This window comes from Lactuca sativa, chromosome 4, assembly GCF_002870075.4.
Source record: "Lactuca sativa cultivar Salinas chromosome 4, Lsat_Salinas_v11, whole genome shotgun sequence".
In the NCBI taxonomy this organism is placed as follows: domain Eukaryota; kingdom Viridiplantae; phylum Streptophyta; class Magnoliopsida; order Asterales; family Asteraceae; genus Lactuca; species Lactuca sativa.
The window spans coordinates 304428975-304445347 of NC_056626.2; the positions used below are offsets into that span (position 1 = coordinate 304428975).

The 16373-nt window shown below is 34.7% G+C and overlaps 2 protein-coding genes across 2 annotated transcripts; one reads left to right on the forward strand and one right to left on the reverse strand.

Annotated features, from left to right (window-relative positions):
• Nucleotides 1-2130: 2130 nt before the first annotated feature.
• On the reverse strand, nt 2131-4670 carry LOC111910734 (uncharacterized). Its single transcript, XM_023906559.3, has 4 exons — nt 4334-4670; nt 3726-4020; nt 3359-3409; nt 2131-2603 (listed from the first exon to the last, which is right to left on the reverse strand). Exons 1-4 carry the CDS (start codon nt 4615-4617, stop codon nt 2202-2204), a joined length of 1032 nt encoding a protein of 343 aa, XP_023762327.1. The 5' UTR covers nt 4618-4670; the 3' UTR covers nt 2131-2201.
• A 1692-nt stretch (nt 4671-6362) lies between these two features.
• LOC111910716 (uncharacterized) lies at nt 6363-8477 on the forward strand. The gene is made up of 4 exons (XM_023906543.3): nt 6363-7193; nt 7248-7313; nt 7396-7645; nt 7729-8477. Exons 1-4 carry the CDS (start codon nt 6363-6365, stop codon nt 8475-8477), a joined length of 1896 nt encoding a protein of 631 aa, XP_023762311.3.
• Nucleotides 8478-16373: the final 7896 nt, after the last annotated feature.

The window sequence follows — 16373 nt, forward strand, 5'->3', positions numbered from 1 at the left end:
GTTGTACACTCCTGCTAAGTAGGATGCAACAATTCATTGGGGGATGTTGCATAAAAGAATATATAAAGGTTAATCTTAAGTTATTTTCTCATAGCAACTTATAGATTATAAGGTGAACTAAGGCACATACATCAATAACATCCAGAATACATTCACACTCAATAGCATGCAGTCGCCTCATCCTAGGGTATGCAATTACGTAAGGGATAACACCCAGTATAGGGGGACCAACTATACTAATGTTGCGAAACGTCTCCATGATTCAAATCTACAGAATTAAGATGTTAAACAACTAATAAACTTAAAAAATTATAATACTTGTTGCTAAAAGACATATTAAAATAGTGGACATGCCTTAAATGCAAAGACAAATCCCTATAGAGTATATGTGTGTCTACTACCGATTCTTGACGCATTGGGGTTCAAATGCTCCTTAATCTTTTCAAACATAGTACATAGTTGTCTTTATGTGAAATCCCATATCACTCTACCCATGAGTACCTACGTTAACAATTACACTTAATAAGTATATGTATGATTTGATATAATGTGTGTAAAAAACTATATACATGTTAAACTCATCTAAATTAGAGACGAGTGCCATAAATTCATCAGTAACTGACTGTCGATGGTATTTCCCTTAAAATTCTTGCTCCAGCATAAACAACAATGACACTATCACTGCATCTGCATTACTTAATTGATGACGTAAGTTATTGATCATGTGGATAAGTTCAGCCACTCTCACCGAACATGAAAGCAGCACAAATGGGAACATATGTTGCCTGAACTCTCTAAAACCAGAACTTGGGGGGGATACTCCCTGTACCGCAAGCCGGTGACCAAGCAAAATGTCTTATTGTCAAACCCAACCCGATAGTCGTCAATCGGAAATAGAAGATCTTGTAGGTTAATTAAATCAAAAGTAGTAAATTCCTTGCATATAAGATACTAACTGACTAAAGGGTGACCTTCCACACCCATATGTATGTTCAAGTAATCACCAAAACATGATTTCGTAAACATGGCCCCATAAACTGGTCGGTTATTTAAACGAGCCATGATTTCGTGCCAAAGTTCAAGCCTGCAGGCTGTAGTAACAACTGATTCCTATGTTCTGTCTTGCTACAATATAAAAAATAATTAATTACACATTTTTGTATGTATGTTATGAAGGACATTACTGAATACACAATTCCAGACCAAAATTCTGGAACACAACTCCAGGGCTACAATCTGGAATGCAATTTTGAACCTATATCTAAGAACAAAATTTTGGAATGTTCATCGTATTGTAGAGGAGTTCTTATTATTCTGGACATATTTTTCAGATTTCAAACTTGTTCCGGTTTAGTCAAAATCAACTTTTTGATAAGAATTTTGATGTAGCATACATATAGTCCTATATTTAATCATATAATTGTCTTTAAATTAATAAAATTTAAAGAAAAACTAATAATACCTATATAAATGCATAAAATATACATGTTTTAACGTATAGTCTAAAATAAAGGCATATAATTATAAACATAATAGAAACTTACTTATAAAAAATGCATCTTATCACCGCTATCAGAAAACATTTTCAGTTTTAGTGGTATCTAAAATGCTCTGTAGGGTAATCCGAAATAGGTAAATAAAAATGACAAATTTCAAAATGAAATACGAAACGTGTTAAAATGGTATTTATAGGGGGACCACATTACCAGGTCGGATCCATGACCCATTCATCGAATACAAAATCGGGTCCAAAATGACCCATTACCATTTTGCAAAAAAAAGTTTATTATTATTAAAATAACATTAGGAAATGGTTAGTTTATTAAATTTCCCATTAAAATAATTATATCAAGTTGATTCATTATATTTTTTTCAATTACAAAAAACTATAGAATTTAAAACCCAAAAGACATGTTTTTTTAGCATAACCAAAAATTGTTATCCGTGATAGCTAGGTGACTTTTATAAATATGTTCAAGCATCTTATTTTTTTATTTTGTTATTTGGGTCATCTACCAAACATACTACATGTCACTTCATAGAGCCCCCAAGTGGTGTGGGGAGCAATTAAAATCGACATTTCCTAGGCTGTATTGATGCGCCTCAGTTCCAAGAACCCAATCACAACAATTCATCCATAACATTGTAATAAAATTAACTAAATAACTAGTATTACAATATTATATCAACAGTAACAATTTTTAATCAAACTTCTTGTTTTGAGGCTGCAACATGAACAAAAAAATGCCTCCAGCAACAGAAACATTTAATGACTCAAATGCCCCTGCCATTCTAATGTTTACTAGTTCACATGCCTCATGGGCTTCTTTGGAGAGCCCACTCCCTTCACTACCCAAAACTAGACAAACTTTTGTATTTGTTAAAATTCGGGCAAGTTCATGAGAGAGACAAGACACTGGTTTTGACTCGGTTTTGCTGCCCGGACTGCCCGCAAGGATTTTCATTTGAAAGCCATTGACAAGAGATTGTAAATGAGACCATGTGCCCGAGACTAATGGAAGTTGAAATGATGCACCTCGGCTTGCTCTAACTGCTTTTTCATTGAATGGATCACAACATCCGGGGAGTAGAAATGCTCCATCCTGTTGACTTATAACAGTTAGAAGGGTAAAATGGTCATTTAATCTTTGTTCAAACGGTTCAATCTATCCGAAAAAGGAAGAATCTTTGTTTGTTTTAGAAATTTTGTGTGTTGTTTTGTTTTGACCAAAAAATAAAATGACTATTTATTTGAATCTTGTGATAAATAGGTGTGACTTATAGATGCGAGGGTAAAATGGTCATTTAATCTCGTTTATTCGGTCCAAAGAAGAAAATGTATTTGTTCATACAACACTTTGTTTAGACAAACATCATTTATTCATATAGCAGTTTCTAGAGACACACAAGATTTATCCGGATAACATTTCATTAATACAACAGTTAATGAAAAAAAAAGAAACAGGAACCTAAATAAGCATAGTACTTCTAAACAGAAGGGTAAAATGGTCATTTAAATTTTTGTTCAAATGGTTCATTTAATCCCAAAAACAGCCTTTGTTCATTCAGCACTTGCTTCAAATAGACATAACTTTTGCATTAACTTTATATAAGCACTTAATGAGAAAAAAAATGCCTAAATAAGCATAGTATTTCCTAGACAGAAGGGTAAAATGGTCATTTTCTCTCATTCAGACAATTCTACTTCGGTTCAATAAAGAAAGCCTTTGTTCATAAACACTTCCTCTCAAAACACATCATTTATCTGGACATCATTTTATCCATTGAGCACTTGATGCAAAAAAAAAAAAAAGAATTATGTCAAAAAAAAATGAAACTTAGTAAATTACAGAAATACCCATCCGAATGCCACCGCCGATCTTAATAACGTCCCAAGATTACCAGGATCCTGCAATTACAGGCCAACACAATTCCTACAAAATCAGTTCAAAAATATTAACAGAAACTTATGTTTTCAAGGGCTATTTTTTATGATGAGGATGAGGAGGGGCTTTTACGTCTTTTCCAAACACGAGACACAAAAAGAGAGTCTCTGGTTCACCTTATCATGCCTTTTTGGATGGGACAAAAGTTACAATTTTGTCCCATTGACATCGCTCCAATTTCAGTCCAATGCAAGCCAAACAAAGTATAAGGCCGTTTTGTTCTATTCAATAAATGTTATCAACACATGAATTTATAAAATTTATAAGTGGTGAAATAACCTGGATTCCATCAAGAACAAGAATTCGGTATGCAGACGGGAACCATTTTGAAAAATCTTCATGTTGGTTGTTTTCTAAAGAGTGAAAAGTTGAAGGAATTTTCACTAAAGAAACCACATCAATGGATTCCGTGGATTGAAGTCCAGAAAGTTTCTTCATCACAATTGAATTAACACGAACAACATGAACACCACTTTCAACCAACTCTTCAGGAACCGAAGCTTTTTCATGTAAAAGTAAACAATCTATTGTCGTTGGCTTTTCTTGCATCGATTCTTGAAAGTTGTATATTTCCCTAGTGTTATAAACATATGATTTAGGTTAAAAAAAACCATATGTTTTGTAGTTAATATAAATTCTTTGAATTTCTAAGATAAAAATGAAATGAACCCAACAACCCCAGAAATTGCCGGTGTTCGATTCAACGGAAAAGTGTATCGAAATTTGAATTATTAGGATAAGAAAGTTGACCTTAAATGTCAGCTTGTTAATGGAGTCGGCATTCAAAGATGAATCGATTTAATATCAATACAGATGATTCTAAAGTTGTGTGAGGAAATCAGCATATGCCCTTTATAGAAACTGGGGTTAAGATTAGAGAAGCATACCTGAGTGGAGTAGTTCCAACAAGAAGAACGGAACTATGAGAATGGCGATAAGATGAGCTGTTGCGAAGCTTTACGCAATGCTTCACGAATGGGTTTGATGTGCTTGTGATGGATTTGACATGGAACGGTGGTATAGAAGGTGTCGCCTCCGAAGAACTGCCGTCGCCGACGTCTACATGAGAATTTGGGGTTTTGGTTGGTAGGGCTAGTGAGAGGGAAGAATTTGACCTTGGTTTGCAGAGAGTCAAAGGGGAAGATGGTGGGAAGGATGACGATGACCACATCGTATTTGCACTTTGCAATCATTTTCAGTTTCCTCTAGAGTGGTGATCTTATAGCAAAACACCTCTCACATATAGTTTTATAACGGATTAACGAATTATTGCATCAAATTTTACAAAGTCTAATATAATAGATTGTCAAAAAAAAAGTTTATTGATATAAAAGGACAAAACTGCAATTTTGGTCCTTGTGGTTTGCCAAAACTTTTGGATGGGGTCCAAAAAGTTTCCGACTTGCACCAAAGGTCCAAAATCAAGGTTTTCATGGGTTTTTAGTCCATTCCGTCATTGTCCGTTTGTTTGGTGCCGTTAATGCCATCACGTGCCCTCCATGTGAGGGCATGTTGGTCATTTTAGGTCCTAGCCTCCGTTGCCGCCACTTCAATTAATAAGATTGCAGACTGTAGTTCACTCCTTCGTCTTCTACTCGTACCTTAATTATCCCGACGCAAAAACCCTAACCATTGTCTGAAAATTGGCTTGTGTTCATGCTTTTGAAAATGTGGGGACTTAGAAATGTTGGAGAGAATGTTAACGTTCAAGAAGTTTATGGTAAGATTCCTCTGTTTCTGAACATTGTATTTGATGATCAAGCTTCAGACTTTGAAAAACTCTAACAATCGTCTCTTTCTGTTTTGAAGATGGTTACCCCAACATATTCTCTATTCAACTTCATCACGGAGGGAGTTTCACAAAGTTTCCAAATATCAGGTATATTAATGGCCAAGTAAGGTACTTTGATGTTGTCGACATTGATGAATTTTCTGTTCATGAACTAGACTTGATGATGAGAGAATTAGGGTATGATGGTACTGAAATCATGTATTACCATTTCCGTTTGCCTAATGAAGGATTTGACTTTGGACTCCGAGCATTAGGTAACGATGATGATGTGCGTAATCTCTCACGGTATGTTACCCATAACAAAATGATTAAAGTGTACACAAAGCATGGTCAAACGAACTTGTTTACATATTTTATGTCCCCAACTGGTCCAAGAAGGGTTATAATAGAAGACATGGACAATCAGGGTCCTCTTAGACCCTCATCACCTGTAGTTGCTCATGAAGTGGTAACTCCAATCCAAATTGATGTTGGTGAGGGTGATTTAGGGTTAGCATTAACCTTATACAAATCAGCAACACCTGAATTTAGTATGTCTAAAGGTTGGAAACATAGTAAAGGGGCATCGTCTTGTAGCAGAAAGCTTAACTTGGATTTGGGAAGGTGGTGAAAAAACAATGGCAAGTGGTTAAGTTGATAAAGGTAAGGGTGTAGAAGGATTTGCAGATGAATTTGTTATAGTTGATGCAGAAAAAGAGTTAAACAAAGAGATTGATGGGAATGAAGAACTTGGCATGAACAAATCCAATGGTGAGGATGTAGAAGGATTTGCAGATGAGGGGTATAGAGTTGTCATGGATAATGGGTTTGAAGGACAAGATAATATTCCTTTCAATGATGAGTGGAGACAAGAGGAGCCTGGTGACATTGAGTTTGAGAATCAAAACAGTGAAGATGAAGATAGTGACTTTATGATTGATGAGGACAACATAATTGAAGATGTTGAAGTTGACATGGAGGATTTCAATCTAAATATTGATACAGAAGCAAAGTTCAATGGATGTCAAAGTTTGGGTGGTCAAAGAAATGAAGATGGTGATGAAGAAGAGGATATGGAGGTAATTGATAATGACGTGTAGGATTCACTAAGTGATGACTCAGGGGACAACAGGAAAAGAAGAGAAATGATCAAAGAGCTAGGGAAACAAACATTATGTTCTGCTGGTGAGGTGCACAAGGTAGCTTTTCATATTGGGCAGAAATATAAAGCCAAGAAAGAATTGAAAGATAAAGTCGACCTGCATGCTTTAGAGATAAGGAGGAATATCTCATTCACAAAAAATGACAAGAGTAGATTAACAGTTGTTTGTGATGGTACTGTAGTTTTAAATGCAAGTGGGGTAGGTGGACCTACCTCTAGGAAAAAGGTAAAGGGTAAAGATGTAAACCCAGATAAAGTTAAATGCACATGGAAACTTCATGCTTCTAGGTCAAGTGAACAGGACTATTGGTTTATTAAGACATATAATCAGAAACACATCTGCCTCCAAACACGAAAAATCAGATCTTGCACAACAACATTTCTTTCCAAACGTATTATGGATCAGATTGAAGCTAATCTCGGACTGCCTGTTCATGCCCTACAAGAGCAACTCCAATCAACATATGGAGTTAGTATTTCAGAAGAGAAAGCATTTAGGGCAAAAGCATTAGCCACCAAAAATGTTGCAGGAGATTACGTAAAGCAATATGCAGCTTTGAGAGACTATGTACTAGAGTTACAAAAGACAAATAAAGGTACAACTATAAAGATTGATTTGGTTTCTGAACCTGTGGTTTCATCCCCTACCAGGCAATTCAAAAGGATATATGTGTGTTTAGGTCCTTTAAAGAAAGGATTTAAGGCAGGTTTGAGAGAATTTTTAGGCTTAGATGGAGCCTTCATGAAGGGACCTTTCCCAGGTCAAATACTAAGTGCAGTTGGTGTTGATTCCAACAATGGAACCTACCTATTGGCATATGTTATTGTTGAAAGTGAAAACACTTCAAGTTAGAAATGGTTTCTTCAGTGTCTTGCAGAAGATCTTGACTTGTATTCAAATTCCAACTTCACCTTTATCAGTGATAGACAGAAGGTACTATAGTTACATTTAATATTACATACTAGGTTTCATTACAAACTAATGCTAATTACTTATTTTGTTTTGGTGAAAACAGGGTCTTCTACCAGCCATAGAACAATTGTTTCCTAATGCAAAACACAGGTTCTGTATTAGACACATATACCAGAACATGAGGATCAGATTTAAGACTACAGAGTACAAAGAGTATTTTTGGAGGTGTGCTACAGCCACCACCATACCAGAGTTTGAAGCTGTAATGGTAGAGCTAAAGAATTATGACATAGAAGCATATCAGTGGCTCTTGAAAATCCCTCCACATCATTGGGCTAGAAGTCATTTTTCAGGTATTTTCTCAATTTGTTGTCTTATTTTTTATTATAGTATATATATATATACACTAACTGTTATTTTCTTAATGAACTACTAGGAAGGGCAATTTCAGACATGTTATTGAATAACCTTTGTGAAGTGTTCAATAGCAAACTTGTTAAAGGGAGAGACAAACCCATTATCATTTGTTTGGAGTTCATCAGAGAGTACCTTATGAAGAGAGTATGCAATGTGATGAAGGTGTTAAACAAGTGTCAAGGTCCATTAACTCCAACTGGTACTAGGATTTTGGAAGCAAACACAACAATTGCTAGTAAGTATCATGCACGGTGGAATGGGGGACAAAAGTATCAGGTTAAAGGTCCATGGAATGATCAACATGTGGTGGACATGGAGAAAAGGGAGTGTAGTTGTAGAAAGTGGGAGCTTACTAGAATTCCTTGCGAGCATGCAATTACAAGCCTAAATGAAATGGCAGATAATAATGAAAAGGTGGGAGAACTATACACCTATGTGCATAAGGTGTATTGGCTTCATACATGGAAAGAGATGTACTCCTTCAAGGTGGAGCCTATCAAAGGTAGAGCCATGTGGCCTAAGAGTGACTGCCCAACAACTCTTGTGCCTCCACCACACAACAAAGCTATAGGCAGGCCAAAAAAGAAAAGGAGGATTACAGCAGAGGAAAGGATTGAAATCCAGCAACGTAAGAGGCAAGCAAACAGTCAAAGTCAAAATGATAATGAAACTCAATCACTGAGCATGAAGTTTTTGACAGTGACATGTAGTAAGTGTAAGCAAAAGGGTCACAATGCTAGGACCTGCAAGGCCAAATATGGGAATTGATGTTCAAGTACTTAAGTTGTTTATGTCTGTGAAGACTTGTTAATGCACTTTAGTTGGTACTTTGATGCCTTTTTTTGGTTCCATTTTGATAATGTACTTTGATGCCCTTTTATGGAACAATGTACTCTAATGTTTTAGTAATGTACTTTAATGCCCTTTGTTGGTAATGATTGTGTTTTGGCATTAATCTATTATGGTCCCCTTTTAGTATTGTAGTTTGTTATTGGTTTATGTTGTACTGTCAAAGCATGAAGATGTTATGGCAATGCACTTAATGTATGCATGTAAAACCATTACAATTGCATATTCAAGCGTATAGAAAAACAAATACACTTGCATATCATGTCAAGATCAAACCTTTATAATTTCATATTCATAGAAGGATAAAACCATTACACTTCCCATTGTTATAAAAGCATTACATATCCAATGAACCAAAAGACAACACTTACAACATATATAAACCACAATTAAACCTTCTAGCACCAAAAGAAAACATTCATAAGTGGTCATTACCAACAAAAAAGCCCTAAACTCTAATTCATAATTCCAAAACAGCACAAACAACATAAACAAGACCCACGAGGCAAGCAAACATATCTTCAGCTGACCCACTTCAACCTCATACCTATTCATTGTTCTCAACAGTCCTGGTATGATAACAGTTGATCTTTGACACATAGGGGGATCGACCCACCCCAAAAATCCACATCTGGATCCCTACAAGAATACATTAAAGTAGAAGAGTTATTGCATAACTATCGAAATATCATAACCTAATATGAGTTTGCTTACCATTTTAGGGCATGCATAGAAACGACGACCAGGGTTTCGTGAGGTCCATGAGGTTCGCACAACAGCAACATTCCCACAGAAGCAGAGCACCATTTTTGAAGCTCGTAGCAGTAGAAGTAGACGAGAGACGAAGAAGAAGAAGACCTTTGTTGCTGCTTCTCTGTAAATCAAAATGAAGAAGAAGAAGGGGATTGCGTATGAGTATGTATATAAAGGAGAAATATGATATTATTTAAAGTAAGGACCTAAAATGACCAAAATGCCCTCACATGGAGGGCACGTGATGGCATTAACGGCTCCAAACAAACAGGCAATCACGGAATGGACTAAAAACCCATGAAAACCTTGATTTTGGACCTCTGGTGCAAGCTGGAAACTTTTTGGACCCCATCCAAAGGTTTTGGCAAACCACAAGGACCAAAATTGCAGTTTTGTCGATATAAAAGTCTTTGTTTATCAATTTTATGGTTTGTCCTGTGAGGATTTTTGTTTGTTTATATGTTTAAGTTTTTCAAGTTTTTTGTTTTTGTCGTTTTAACCTATAACAAGCAACATATTTTCATGTTACCATGAAATATTATTTGCCAAAAAAAAACTTAATCTTATAAATATCTTGCAAAAAATCTATTAAGTTTATAAATATTTTACGATTTTATCATATGTATGTTTTTCTTTTTCATATAATACGAATTAAAAGGTATTTTTTATCGGCTGAATGTATTCACAAAATCATATTCTGACAAAGATCTAGAGCAAAAACGAACCAAATACATCAAGTTTAAAAGAGAATTTTGAAGTTAATCGTTCCATTTAACTTGGAACTTATCACTTGGAACTTATCCTTCTTATAAACTACCCAACTAAAAGACAATCTCTTTCTAAAATACCAAACATATATGTCATAAAACATGCTATCATTTCTAAAAAAACATTTTCATCATAATTCTATCGTTTCTCGATTTATTTGTATCAAATACGGGTGTCCAAAAATTAACGAATCTAAAAGGAACCGACCGATCCAATTACAAACCGACCAAATGAATTAGATATCCAATTACAATTGGACTAGATCGGATGCGAAATTTCAAATTCCAATTGGATTGGATCGGTTATTGGATCATCCTGAAAAATTCAATGGGTAATCAAACCGATTCGATCCAATTGGATATTCAATTTAATCCAATAAATATATAATATTATTATCTAAATCCAATTACTATTATTACACTTTCAATAAAAAAATTAAGTTGAAAACTTGAATTTAATGTTACTTTATTGGTCTTATTTAGCGTAATTATGCACGATTTTAATTTTACTTATCATAATTATATATGGTTATTCAATAAAAAAAGGATTAAAATTGGTTGGATAATGGATAACCAATGGATTAAACCACTAAAAAATATTCAATGGATAAAACCGATCTAATCCAACATCTAATTGGATTGGTTTGGTTTGTTTTTTTTATATAAATTGGATTGGATCGGTTGACAAAATCCAAAATCCAATGGATGATTGGATTGGATCGGTTTCATTGAAATCCATTAGATTTGAACTAATGAACACCCCTAGTATCAAAGACACTTCTAATTTAGAAATTCCAAACTGACCACCACGTAGTGACCAAAACTACTCTACAAACCATAGACATGTGCAACAAATCCAACAAACCAAGTAAATCATGGATAAGAATAAGATTATATAAGTCTATATCACACTAACGACTTATCTTGAGAAAAATTTGGGATTCCACTTTACACTCGATGAGAGCATGTCAGATATCTTTTGTAGAGTTGTTACAAATCGGGCATAAGTAACTGGAGAATTGAGAACTAGAGAATTTGGGACGCCACTTCACACTAGATGAGAACATGTCAGATATAGACTTATATAATATTATTCTTATATGTGATTTACCTACTTTTTTTGGATTCATTGCATATGTATGTGGCTCGCAAAGCAGTTTCCGTCACTACATGGTGGTAAGTTTGGAATTTTAGAAATAGACGTGTCTTTGATACAAATAAACCGAGAAATGATAGAATGTTTGATGAAATAGTGTTTTATTAGAAATGATAGAATGTTTGGCGACATAGATGTTCGGAAATTTAGAAATAGATGTGTCTTTTAGTTGTGTAGTTCATAGGAAACATAAGTTTCAAGTTAAATGGAACAACTGGCTTAAAAATCCTCTTTTAAAATTGATGTATGTGGTTTGTTTTTGCTTTAACTCCTTGTTAGAATGCGGTTTTTTAATGCATTTAGCAATTAAAAAAAACATACTTAGGTTAAACGTAAAGTATTTGTAACTTTAAGGGTTTATTTGCAAAATATTTATAAACTTAAGAACCTTTTGCATTTAATATTTTATGGTATCCTAGAAGTTTGTTGTTAAAAAGGAAAAAAAATGAAAAAACTTAAAAAACGAAGGACATGAACAAAGAAAAAATCGTCATAGGAACAAAACCGACAAAACTTGAAAATTTTAAGGACTTTTATGTTAGTAACCCTTATTTTATATTCCATAAAGTTTTATCGATTTTTTTCTATATTGAATTTAGCTTTATATAGTTTATTGGAATATATCTAATTAGTTATTATATATATATATATATATATATATATATATATATATATATATATATATATATATATATATATATATATACTAATTTACAAGTGTCAGGTGAACAGTACTTGGCTATGATTGGACCCTTCTAATTTTTTTTAAAGTGTCTAATTTATTGTTACACCTATTGTGTTACGTGGTATTTACTTCCTTCCCCTACCGCTCGTTCTATCCAATCAGGTGCTACTTCTTGAAAGCTTTCCCACCGCTTCATGTCCGACTCTTCTTCTCAACTGTTTTCTTCTCCAATAAGATGCATGCATATCTCACCGCCTTTCCTCTTCGATCAAAAGCTTACAGAACGTTGTCCACTGATTGTCTCTCCTCTACCTTCGTCTAATTCCTCCACCGCCTCCCTCACCCAATCAAGTATTTTGTTCCTTTTTACCTCTTCAGAGAATCCACCGCCCATTCGCAATTATCTCGATCACCTTCTGGAAAACCCTCATCCAGTCTAACCTCCACATCTTCTAATCGATTGGGGTCACTTTCTTCCACTTACCAAAATCAGGTGACGACGGGAGAAGATGGAGATGGAGTCGGCCACAATAGACATTGGTTGGTCCATCACTACTGCAAAAGACGTTGAAAGGTATTCCTCCTAATTTCCTGTACATGTCATTTGATTCCGGCCACTACCGACGTCAGTCACTTCGATTCCTCTCACACTAGATGTCGTCCATTCACCCTCTACCACAACACAAGCAACGGTTTCAACCTGATTGTACTCTATAACTATTATTTTTTCGCGTCATACGACTCAGATGGCTACCGTTCCCAAAATAAAGCCTTGTACTTAAAGTTAGTCGTCTCTTCGTGTAGGTTATTCTTCCAGATTAGTCAAATTGTATTACTTCATTAAAAGTTTTATCTATCAGTTCAAAACTTATGCATTATGTGGGTGTCGACAAATCTGTGTAGATTTTGGTGATATCCAAACACAAATGTCACACCCCAAAACCGGAACGGCGGAAACGTTCGGGGGTGGAGGACGTCATGTTTAGTATCACGAGATATGTATATGGTAAGAAAGTAATGAACAACCATTTCATTTCGAAAGAAAAGTGTTTACAATGTGTGTGTTCACAAAACATAGAATTCATACACAAATAACAAAACAAGACTTGAAGCTATAATGCTTCATCTTCTAAATCCCCAGCACGAGCACCTGTCTAATAGTCTCCTGAGAATACAAGTTATTTGAAAGAGTTGATCAGCAATTAAGCTGGTGAGTTTATAAGATTTTAGTGATGTGAGTAAGCTGTAAAATGTTGTTGAAAATGTATATGTAAAAGTGGTGTAAGCTGTAAGTTCTATTTTGAAAAGTTTGCATGTTCCTCTAGAAAATCATATATTTCAAACATGAATGAAAGTTAAGTAAAATGACACTACAAGTCTTTCTATGGGTACTAAGTGGGTACAAGTTATATAAAACTCAGAGTAAACAAACAATCAATTGTGCGCATCTGCCCTAAGCTCACAACCCAACAAGGAACAGAAAGTAAGGCGGATAGCACACATCGCATTGGTTGTTAGATCATTATCATATATAACCCTGGTGTATTCACTTGTTACTCATGGAGTTAAATGTAATGGTTCCTTTATATATAATGAAAAGTTCTTTAAGAAAACCTATATTTCTTTTAGTAAAATAGTGACCACAGTGACTACTTTTATAATAGTTTAGTTTATACTGCTATATATAATCTGATATCGGATAGAAAGTTAATTGAGTGAATCTGCCCTAAGTTCACAACCCAACAAGTAACAGGAAGTAAGGCGGAAAACACACATTTAACTACCTATTGGGTATTATTTTTATATATAAACATGGTATTATAGAGTTATTCACCTAAAGTCTTTAAAATGGTACCGGCTTAATAAAATGGATTAAACCCTTTTCTGCGAAGTTTCTAGTTTTGTATACTAAAAGTACTGACTTTGGAAGGCATGTTTTGTACTAGAAAAACTGTGCTTCGACTCCATGTCCTATAACCTGACCCATACCTGGTATCCTTATGATGACTTAACGTATACTAAGCATACATGTATATAGAATTGGGTAGATAATATATTGGGTGAATCCGTTCCAAGCCCACAACCCAACAAGGAATAGGAAGTGAAGCGGAGAGCACTCATCCTATTAGTTGTCGGAACCTATTGGTATATATGTATTATGTGGTGTATACATTAAGGAATCATAAGACTAGCATTATGGTCCTAACTTTTAATCGTAGCCTTCTATCAAGACTCGACTGTTTACAAGTAGCCTTCTACCAAGACTCGACTGTACGCCTATTGATATTATTTCCTACCTCATCGATTATGTGAATGTGGCACATGGTAAAGGTATTAATAATATATTACCCGGATTTTTAATCTGTTTACAATTGTCGTATGCAAAGTGTAAGTACTGTAGTATTTGTAATAAGTGACTACTTTGTACTAATTTGCCTTAATTGAGGGTTAAGGTATAATATGATGGCTAGAACCCGTACTATACGCTCTCTATCAGGAGATTCTAGGAACCAAACATGAACCTGCATTTCTGCAAGTCGTGAACATCCACATTACTATGATCATGTATACCCAATATAACCATCACAAAGTATTAGTGATTCATTGGTATAGTTAGATCCTGAACTTGTTCCATGCTATAGCACCTTGTTATGTCTATTCTGATATTGTGTATTGTAAGTGTAATCGTGTAAGCGTGTCTATGTAAGCATATTCATACAACATGTAATGTATTAGTATAGACTCATGAATGAACTAACTCTTGTGTGCTTCATTGTACTAGAAGTAATGAATAGTATTCTGCTAAACTACACCTATTATAGTTTACTAATGTTCTACTTCGACTGTTACTGAAAAAGACTCGTTTATCTACTAAATTATGCTTGTACCTTAAAAACAGAGTTTTGTATAACTATAAAGTAACATAACTTTAAAAGAGTTTTGAAATGTTTTGACAACTTATAATAACATAAGTAACATTTTGAAAGATGTTTGTAACAAAAAATTACATAATTATCATTGTGTTCAACTTGTATTCCCTCCCTTAAAATAGTTAAAATAGTTAAAAGATTCATTACGGGGTATGAACTCACCTGATGTGGTTGATTCAAACGGGTATGCGTGTAAGGATGAGAAGTTCCACCAATGATGTCACACCCCAAAACCAAGAACGGCGGAAACGTTCTGGGGCGGAGGACGTCATGTAAGGTAATCACAACACAGTAAATGTAAATAGGCAAACAACATCATCCATTGAATTAAATATATAAATTTAATACATGCGTGTTCTGTACAGTTTTAGACACCAAAAATATAACGTAAATCAAAATAATAAGATGATGAGTCTTGAGTACGCTCCATCATCTCAAAGGCTGGCATCGGTACCTGTCTACTGATGACCTGAGAATACAAGTTATTTTGAAAGAGTTTATCAGCATTAAGCTGGTGAGTTCATAAGTATTTTAATGTCAATGTTCATTGTCAAAAACGTTTGAACTTGTCCCAATGTATAAGTTTGTAAAAATGTAAATAAATGTTAAAAGTATTCGCAAAAGTTTGAATCTCTCAGAAAATCCTATATTTACTATAAAAGTAACCTTCTACCAAGGCTTAACAGTTTTGTAAACTCGTCTGTTGTAAAAGTGTGTGATTTCCCAAGTATAACTATCATTTGATAAAATATAGTTTGTAAATTAATGCTTAAGTGAGATTATCACCAAAATATATAATGGGTAAATCATTGTAGTACTGTAGTTTTGTATAATAAGAACTACTGTTGTACTAATTACTACTACCTTAAACCGGATTTATATTAAGGTATAATGTGATAATTGCACCATACTATCGACTGATAACAACGACATAAAGAACGGTCGTAATAACGGAATGACGTTTGGCACCCGCAGACCTGCAGGTCCGGCTGTAGCTAGCAGCAAGGTGTAGGATAGTCAATCCAGTATAGATCTATACGCAAACTCAACGCTCTCCCTCCAAGAGAATTCTGGCTACAACTCGGGCCATGACATTTAAGGCATGCTCCGATACAGTGGATCACATTTGTTATCGTGTTCTTGCATGTGTGATGAAATGTTTCTGGTTCTAGTACAGTTGTATATGTTCTCGTATTATAGTTGTATATATTCTCTTCCTAGTATAGACTCATGAATGAACTGACTCATTGATCTAACAGTTGTAATAGTATGATTCTGTGTTACCCCGATGGTAACTTGTTAACAGTGTGTTTAGTATGTATGATTATGGAAGTACTTTTATGTCTATATATGTATATTTGATATATAATTAATATGGAAACGACCTTCGGATGGTCACCCGAAATCCTATCAGACCACATCCAAATCGAGGAAAAGGAAACAAGGTGGATAGCCTTCCTAAGCCCTTTAAACATTATTTATACGTCTATACATACATGGGCATGCAATTTGTAAAATAAAAAC

Coding starts and splice junctions, on each gene's coding strand:
- LOC111910716 (XM_023906543.3), top strand. CDS start 6,363: ATGATCAAAGAGCTAGGGAAACAAACATTATGTTCTGCTGGTGAGGTG. Junction 7,194..7,247: donor ACAATGGAACCTACCTATTG/GCATATGTTATT, acceptor TGGTTTCTTCAG/TGTCTTGCAGAAGATCTTGA. Junction 7,646..7,728: donor GGCTAGAAGTCATTTTTCAG/GTATTTTCTCAA, acceptor ATGAACTACTAG/GAAGGGCAATTTCAGACATG.
- LOC111910734 (XM_023906559.3), bottom strand. CDS start 4,617: ATGTGGTCATCGTCATCCTTCCCACCATCTTCCCCTTTGACTCTCTGC. Junction 4,021..4,333: donor GTTGGAACTACTCCACTCAG/GTATGCTTCTCT, acceptor TTATAACACTAG/GGAAATATACAACTTTCAAG. Junction 2,604..3,358: donor CGGCGGTGGCATTCGGATGG/GTATTTCTGTAA, acceptor ATAAGTCAACAG/GATGGAGCATTTCTACTCCC.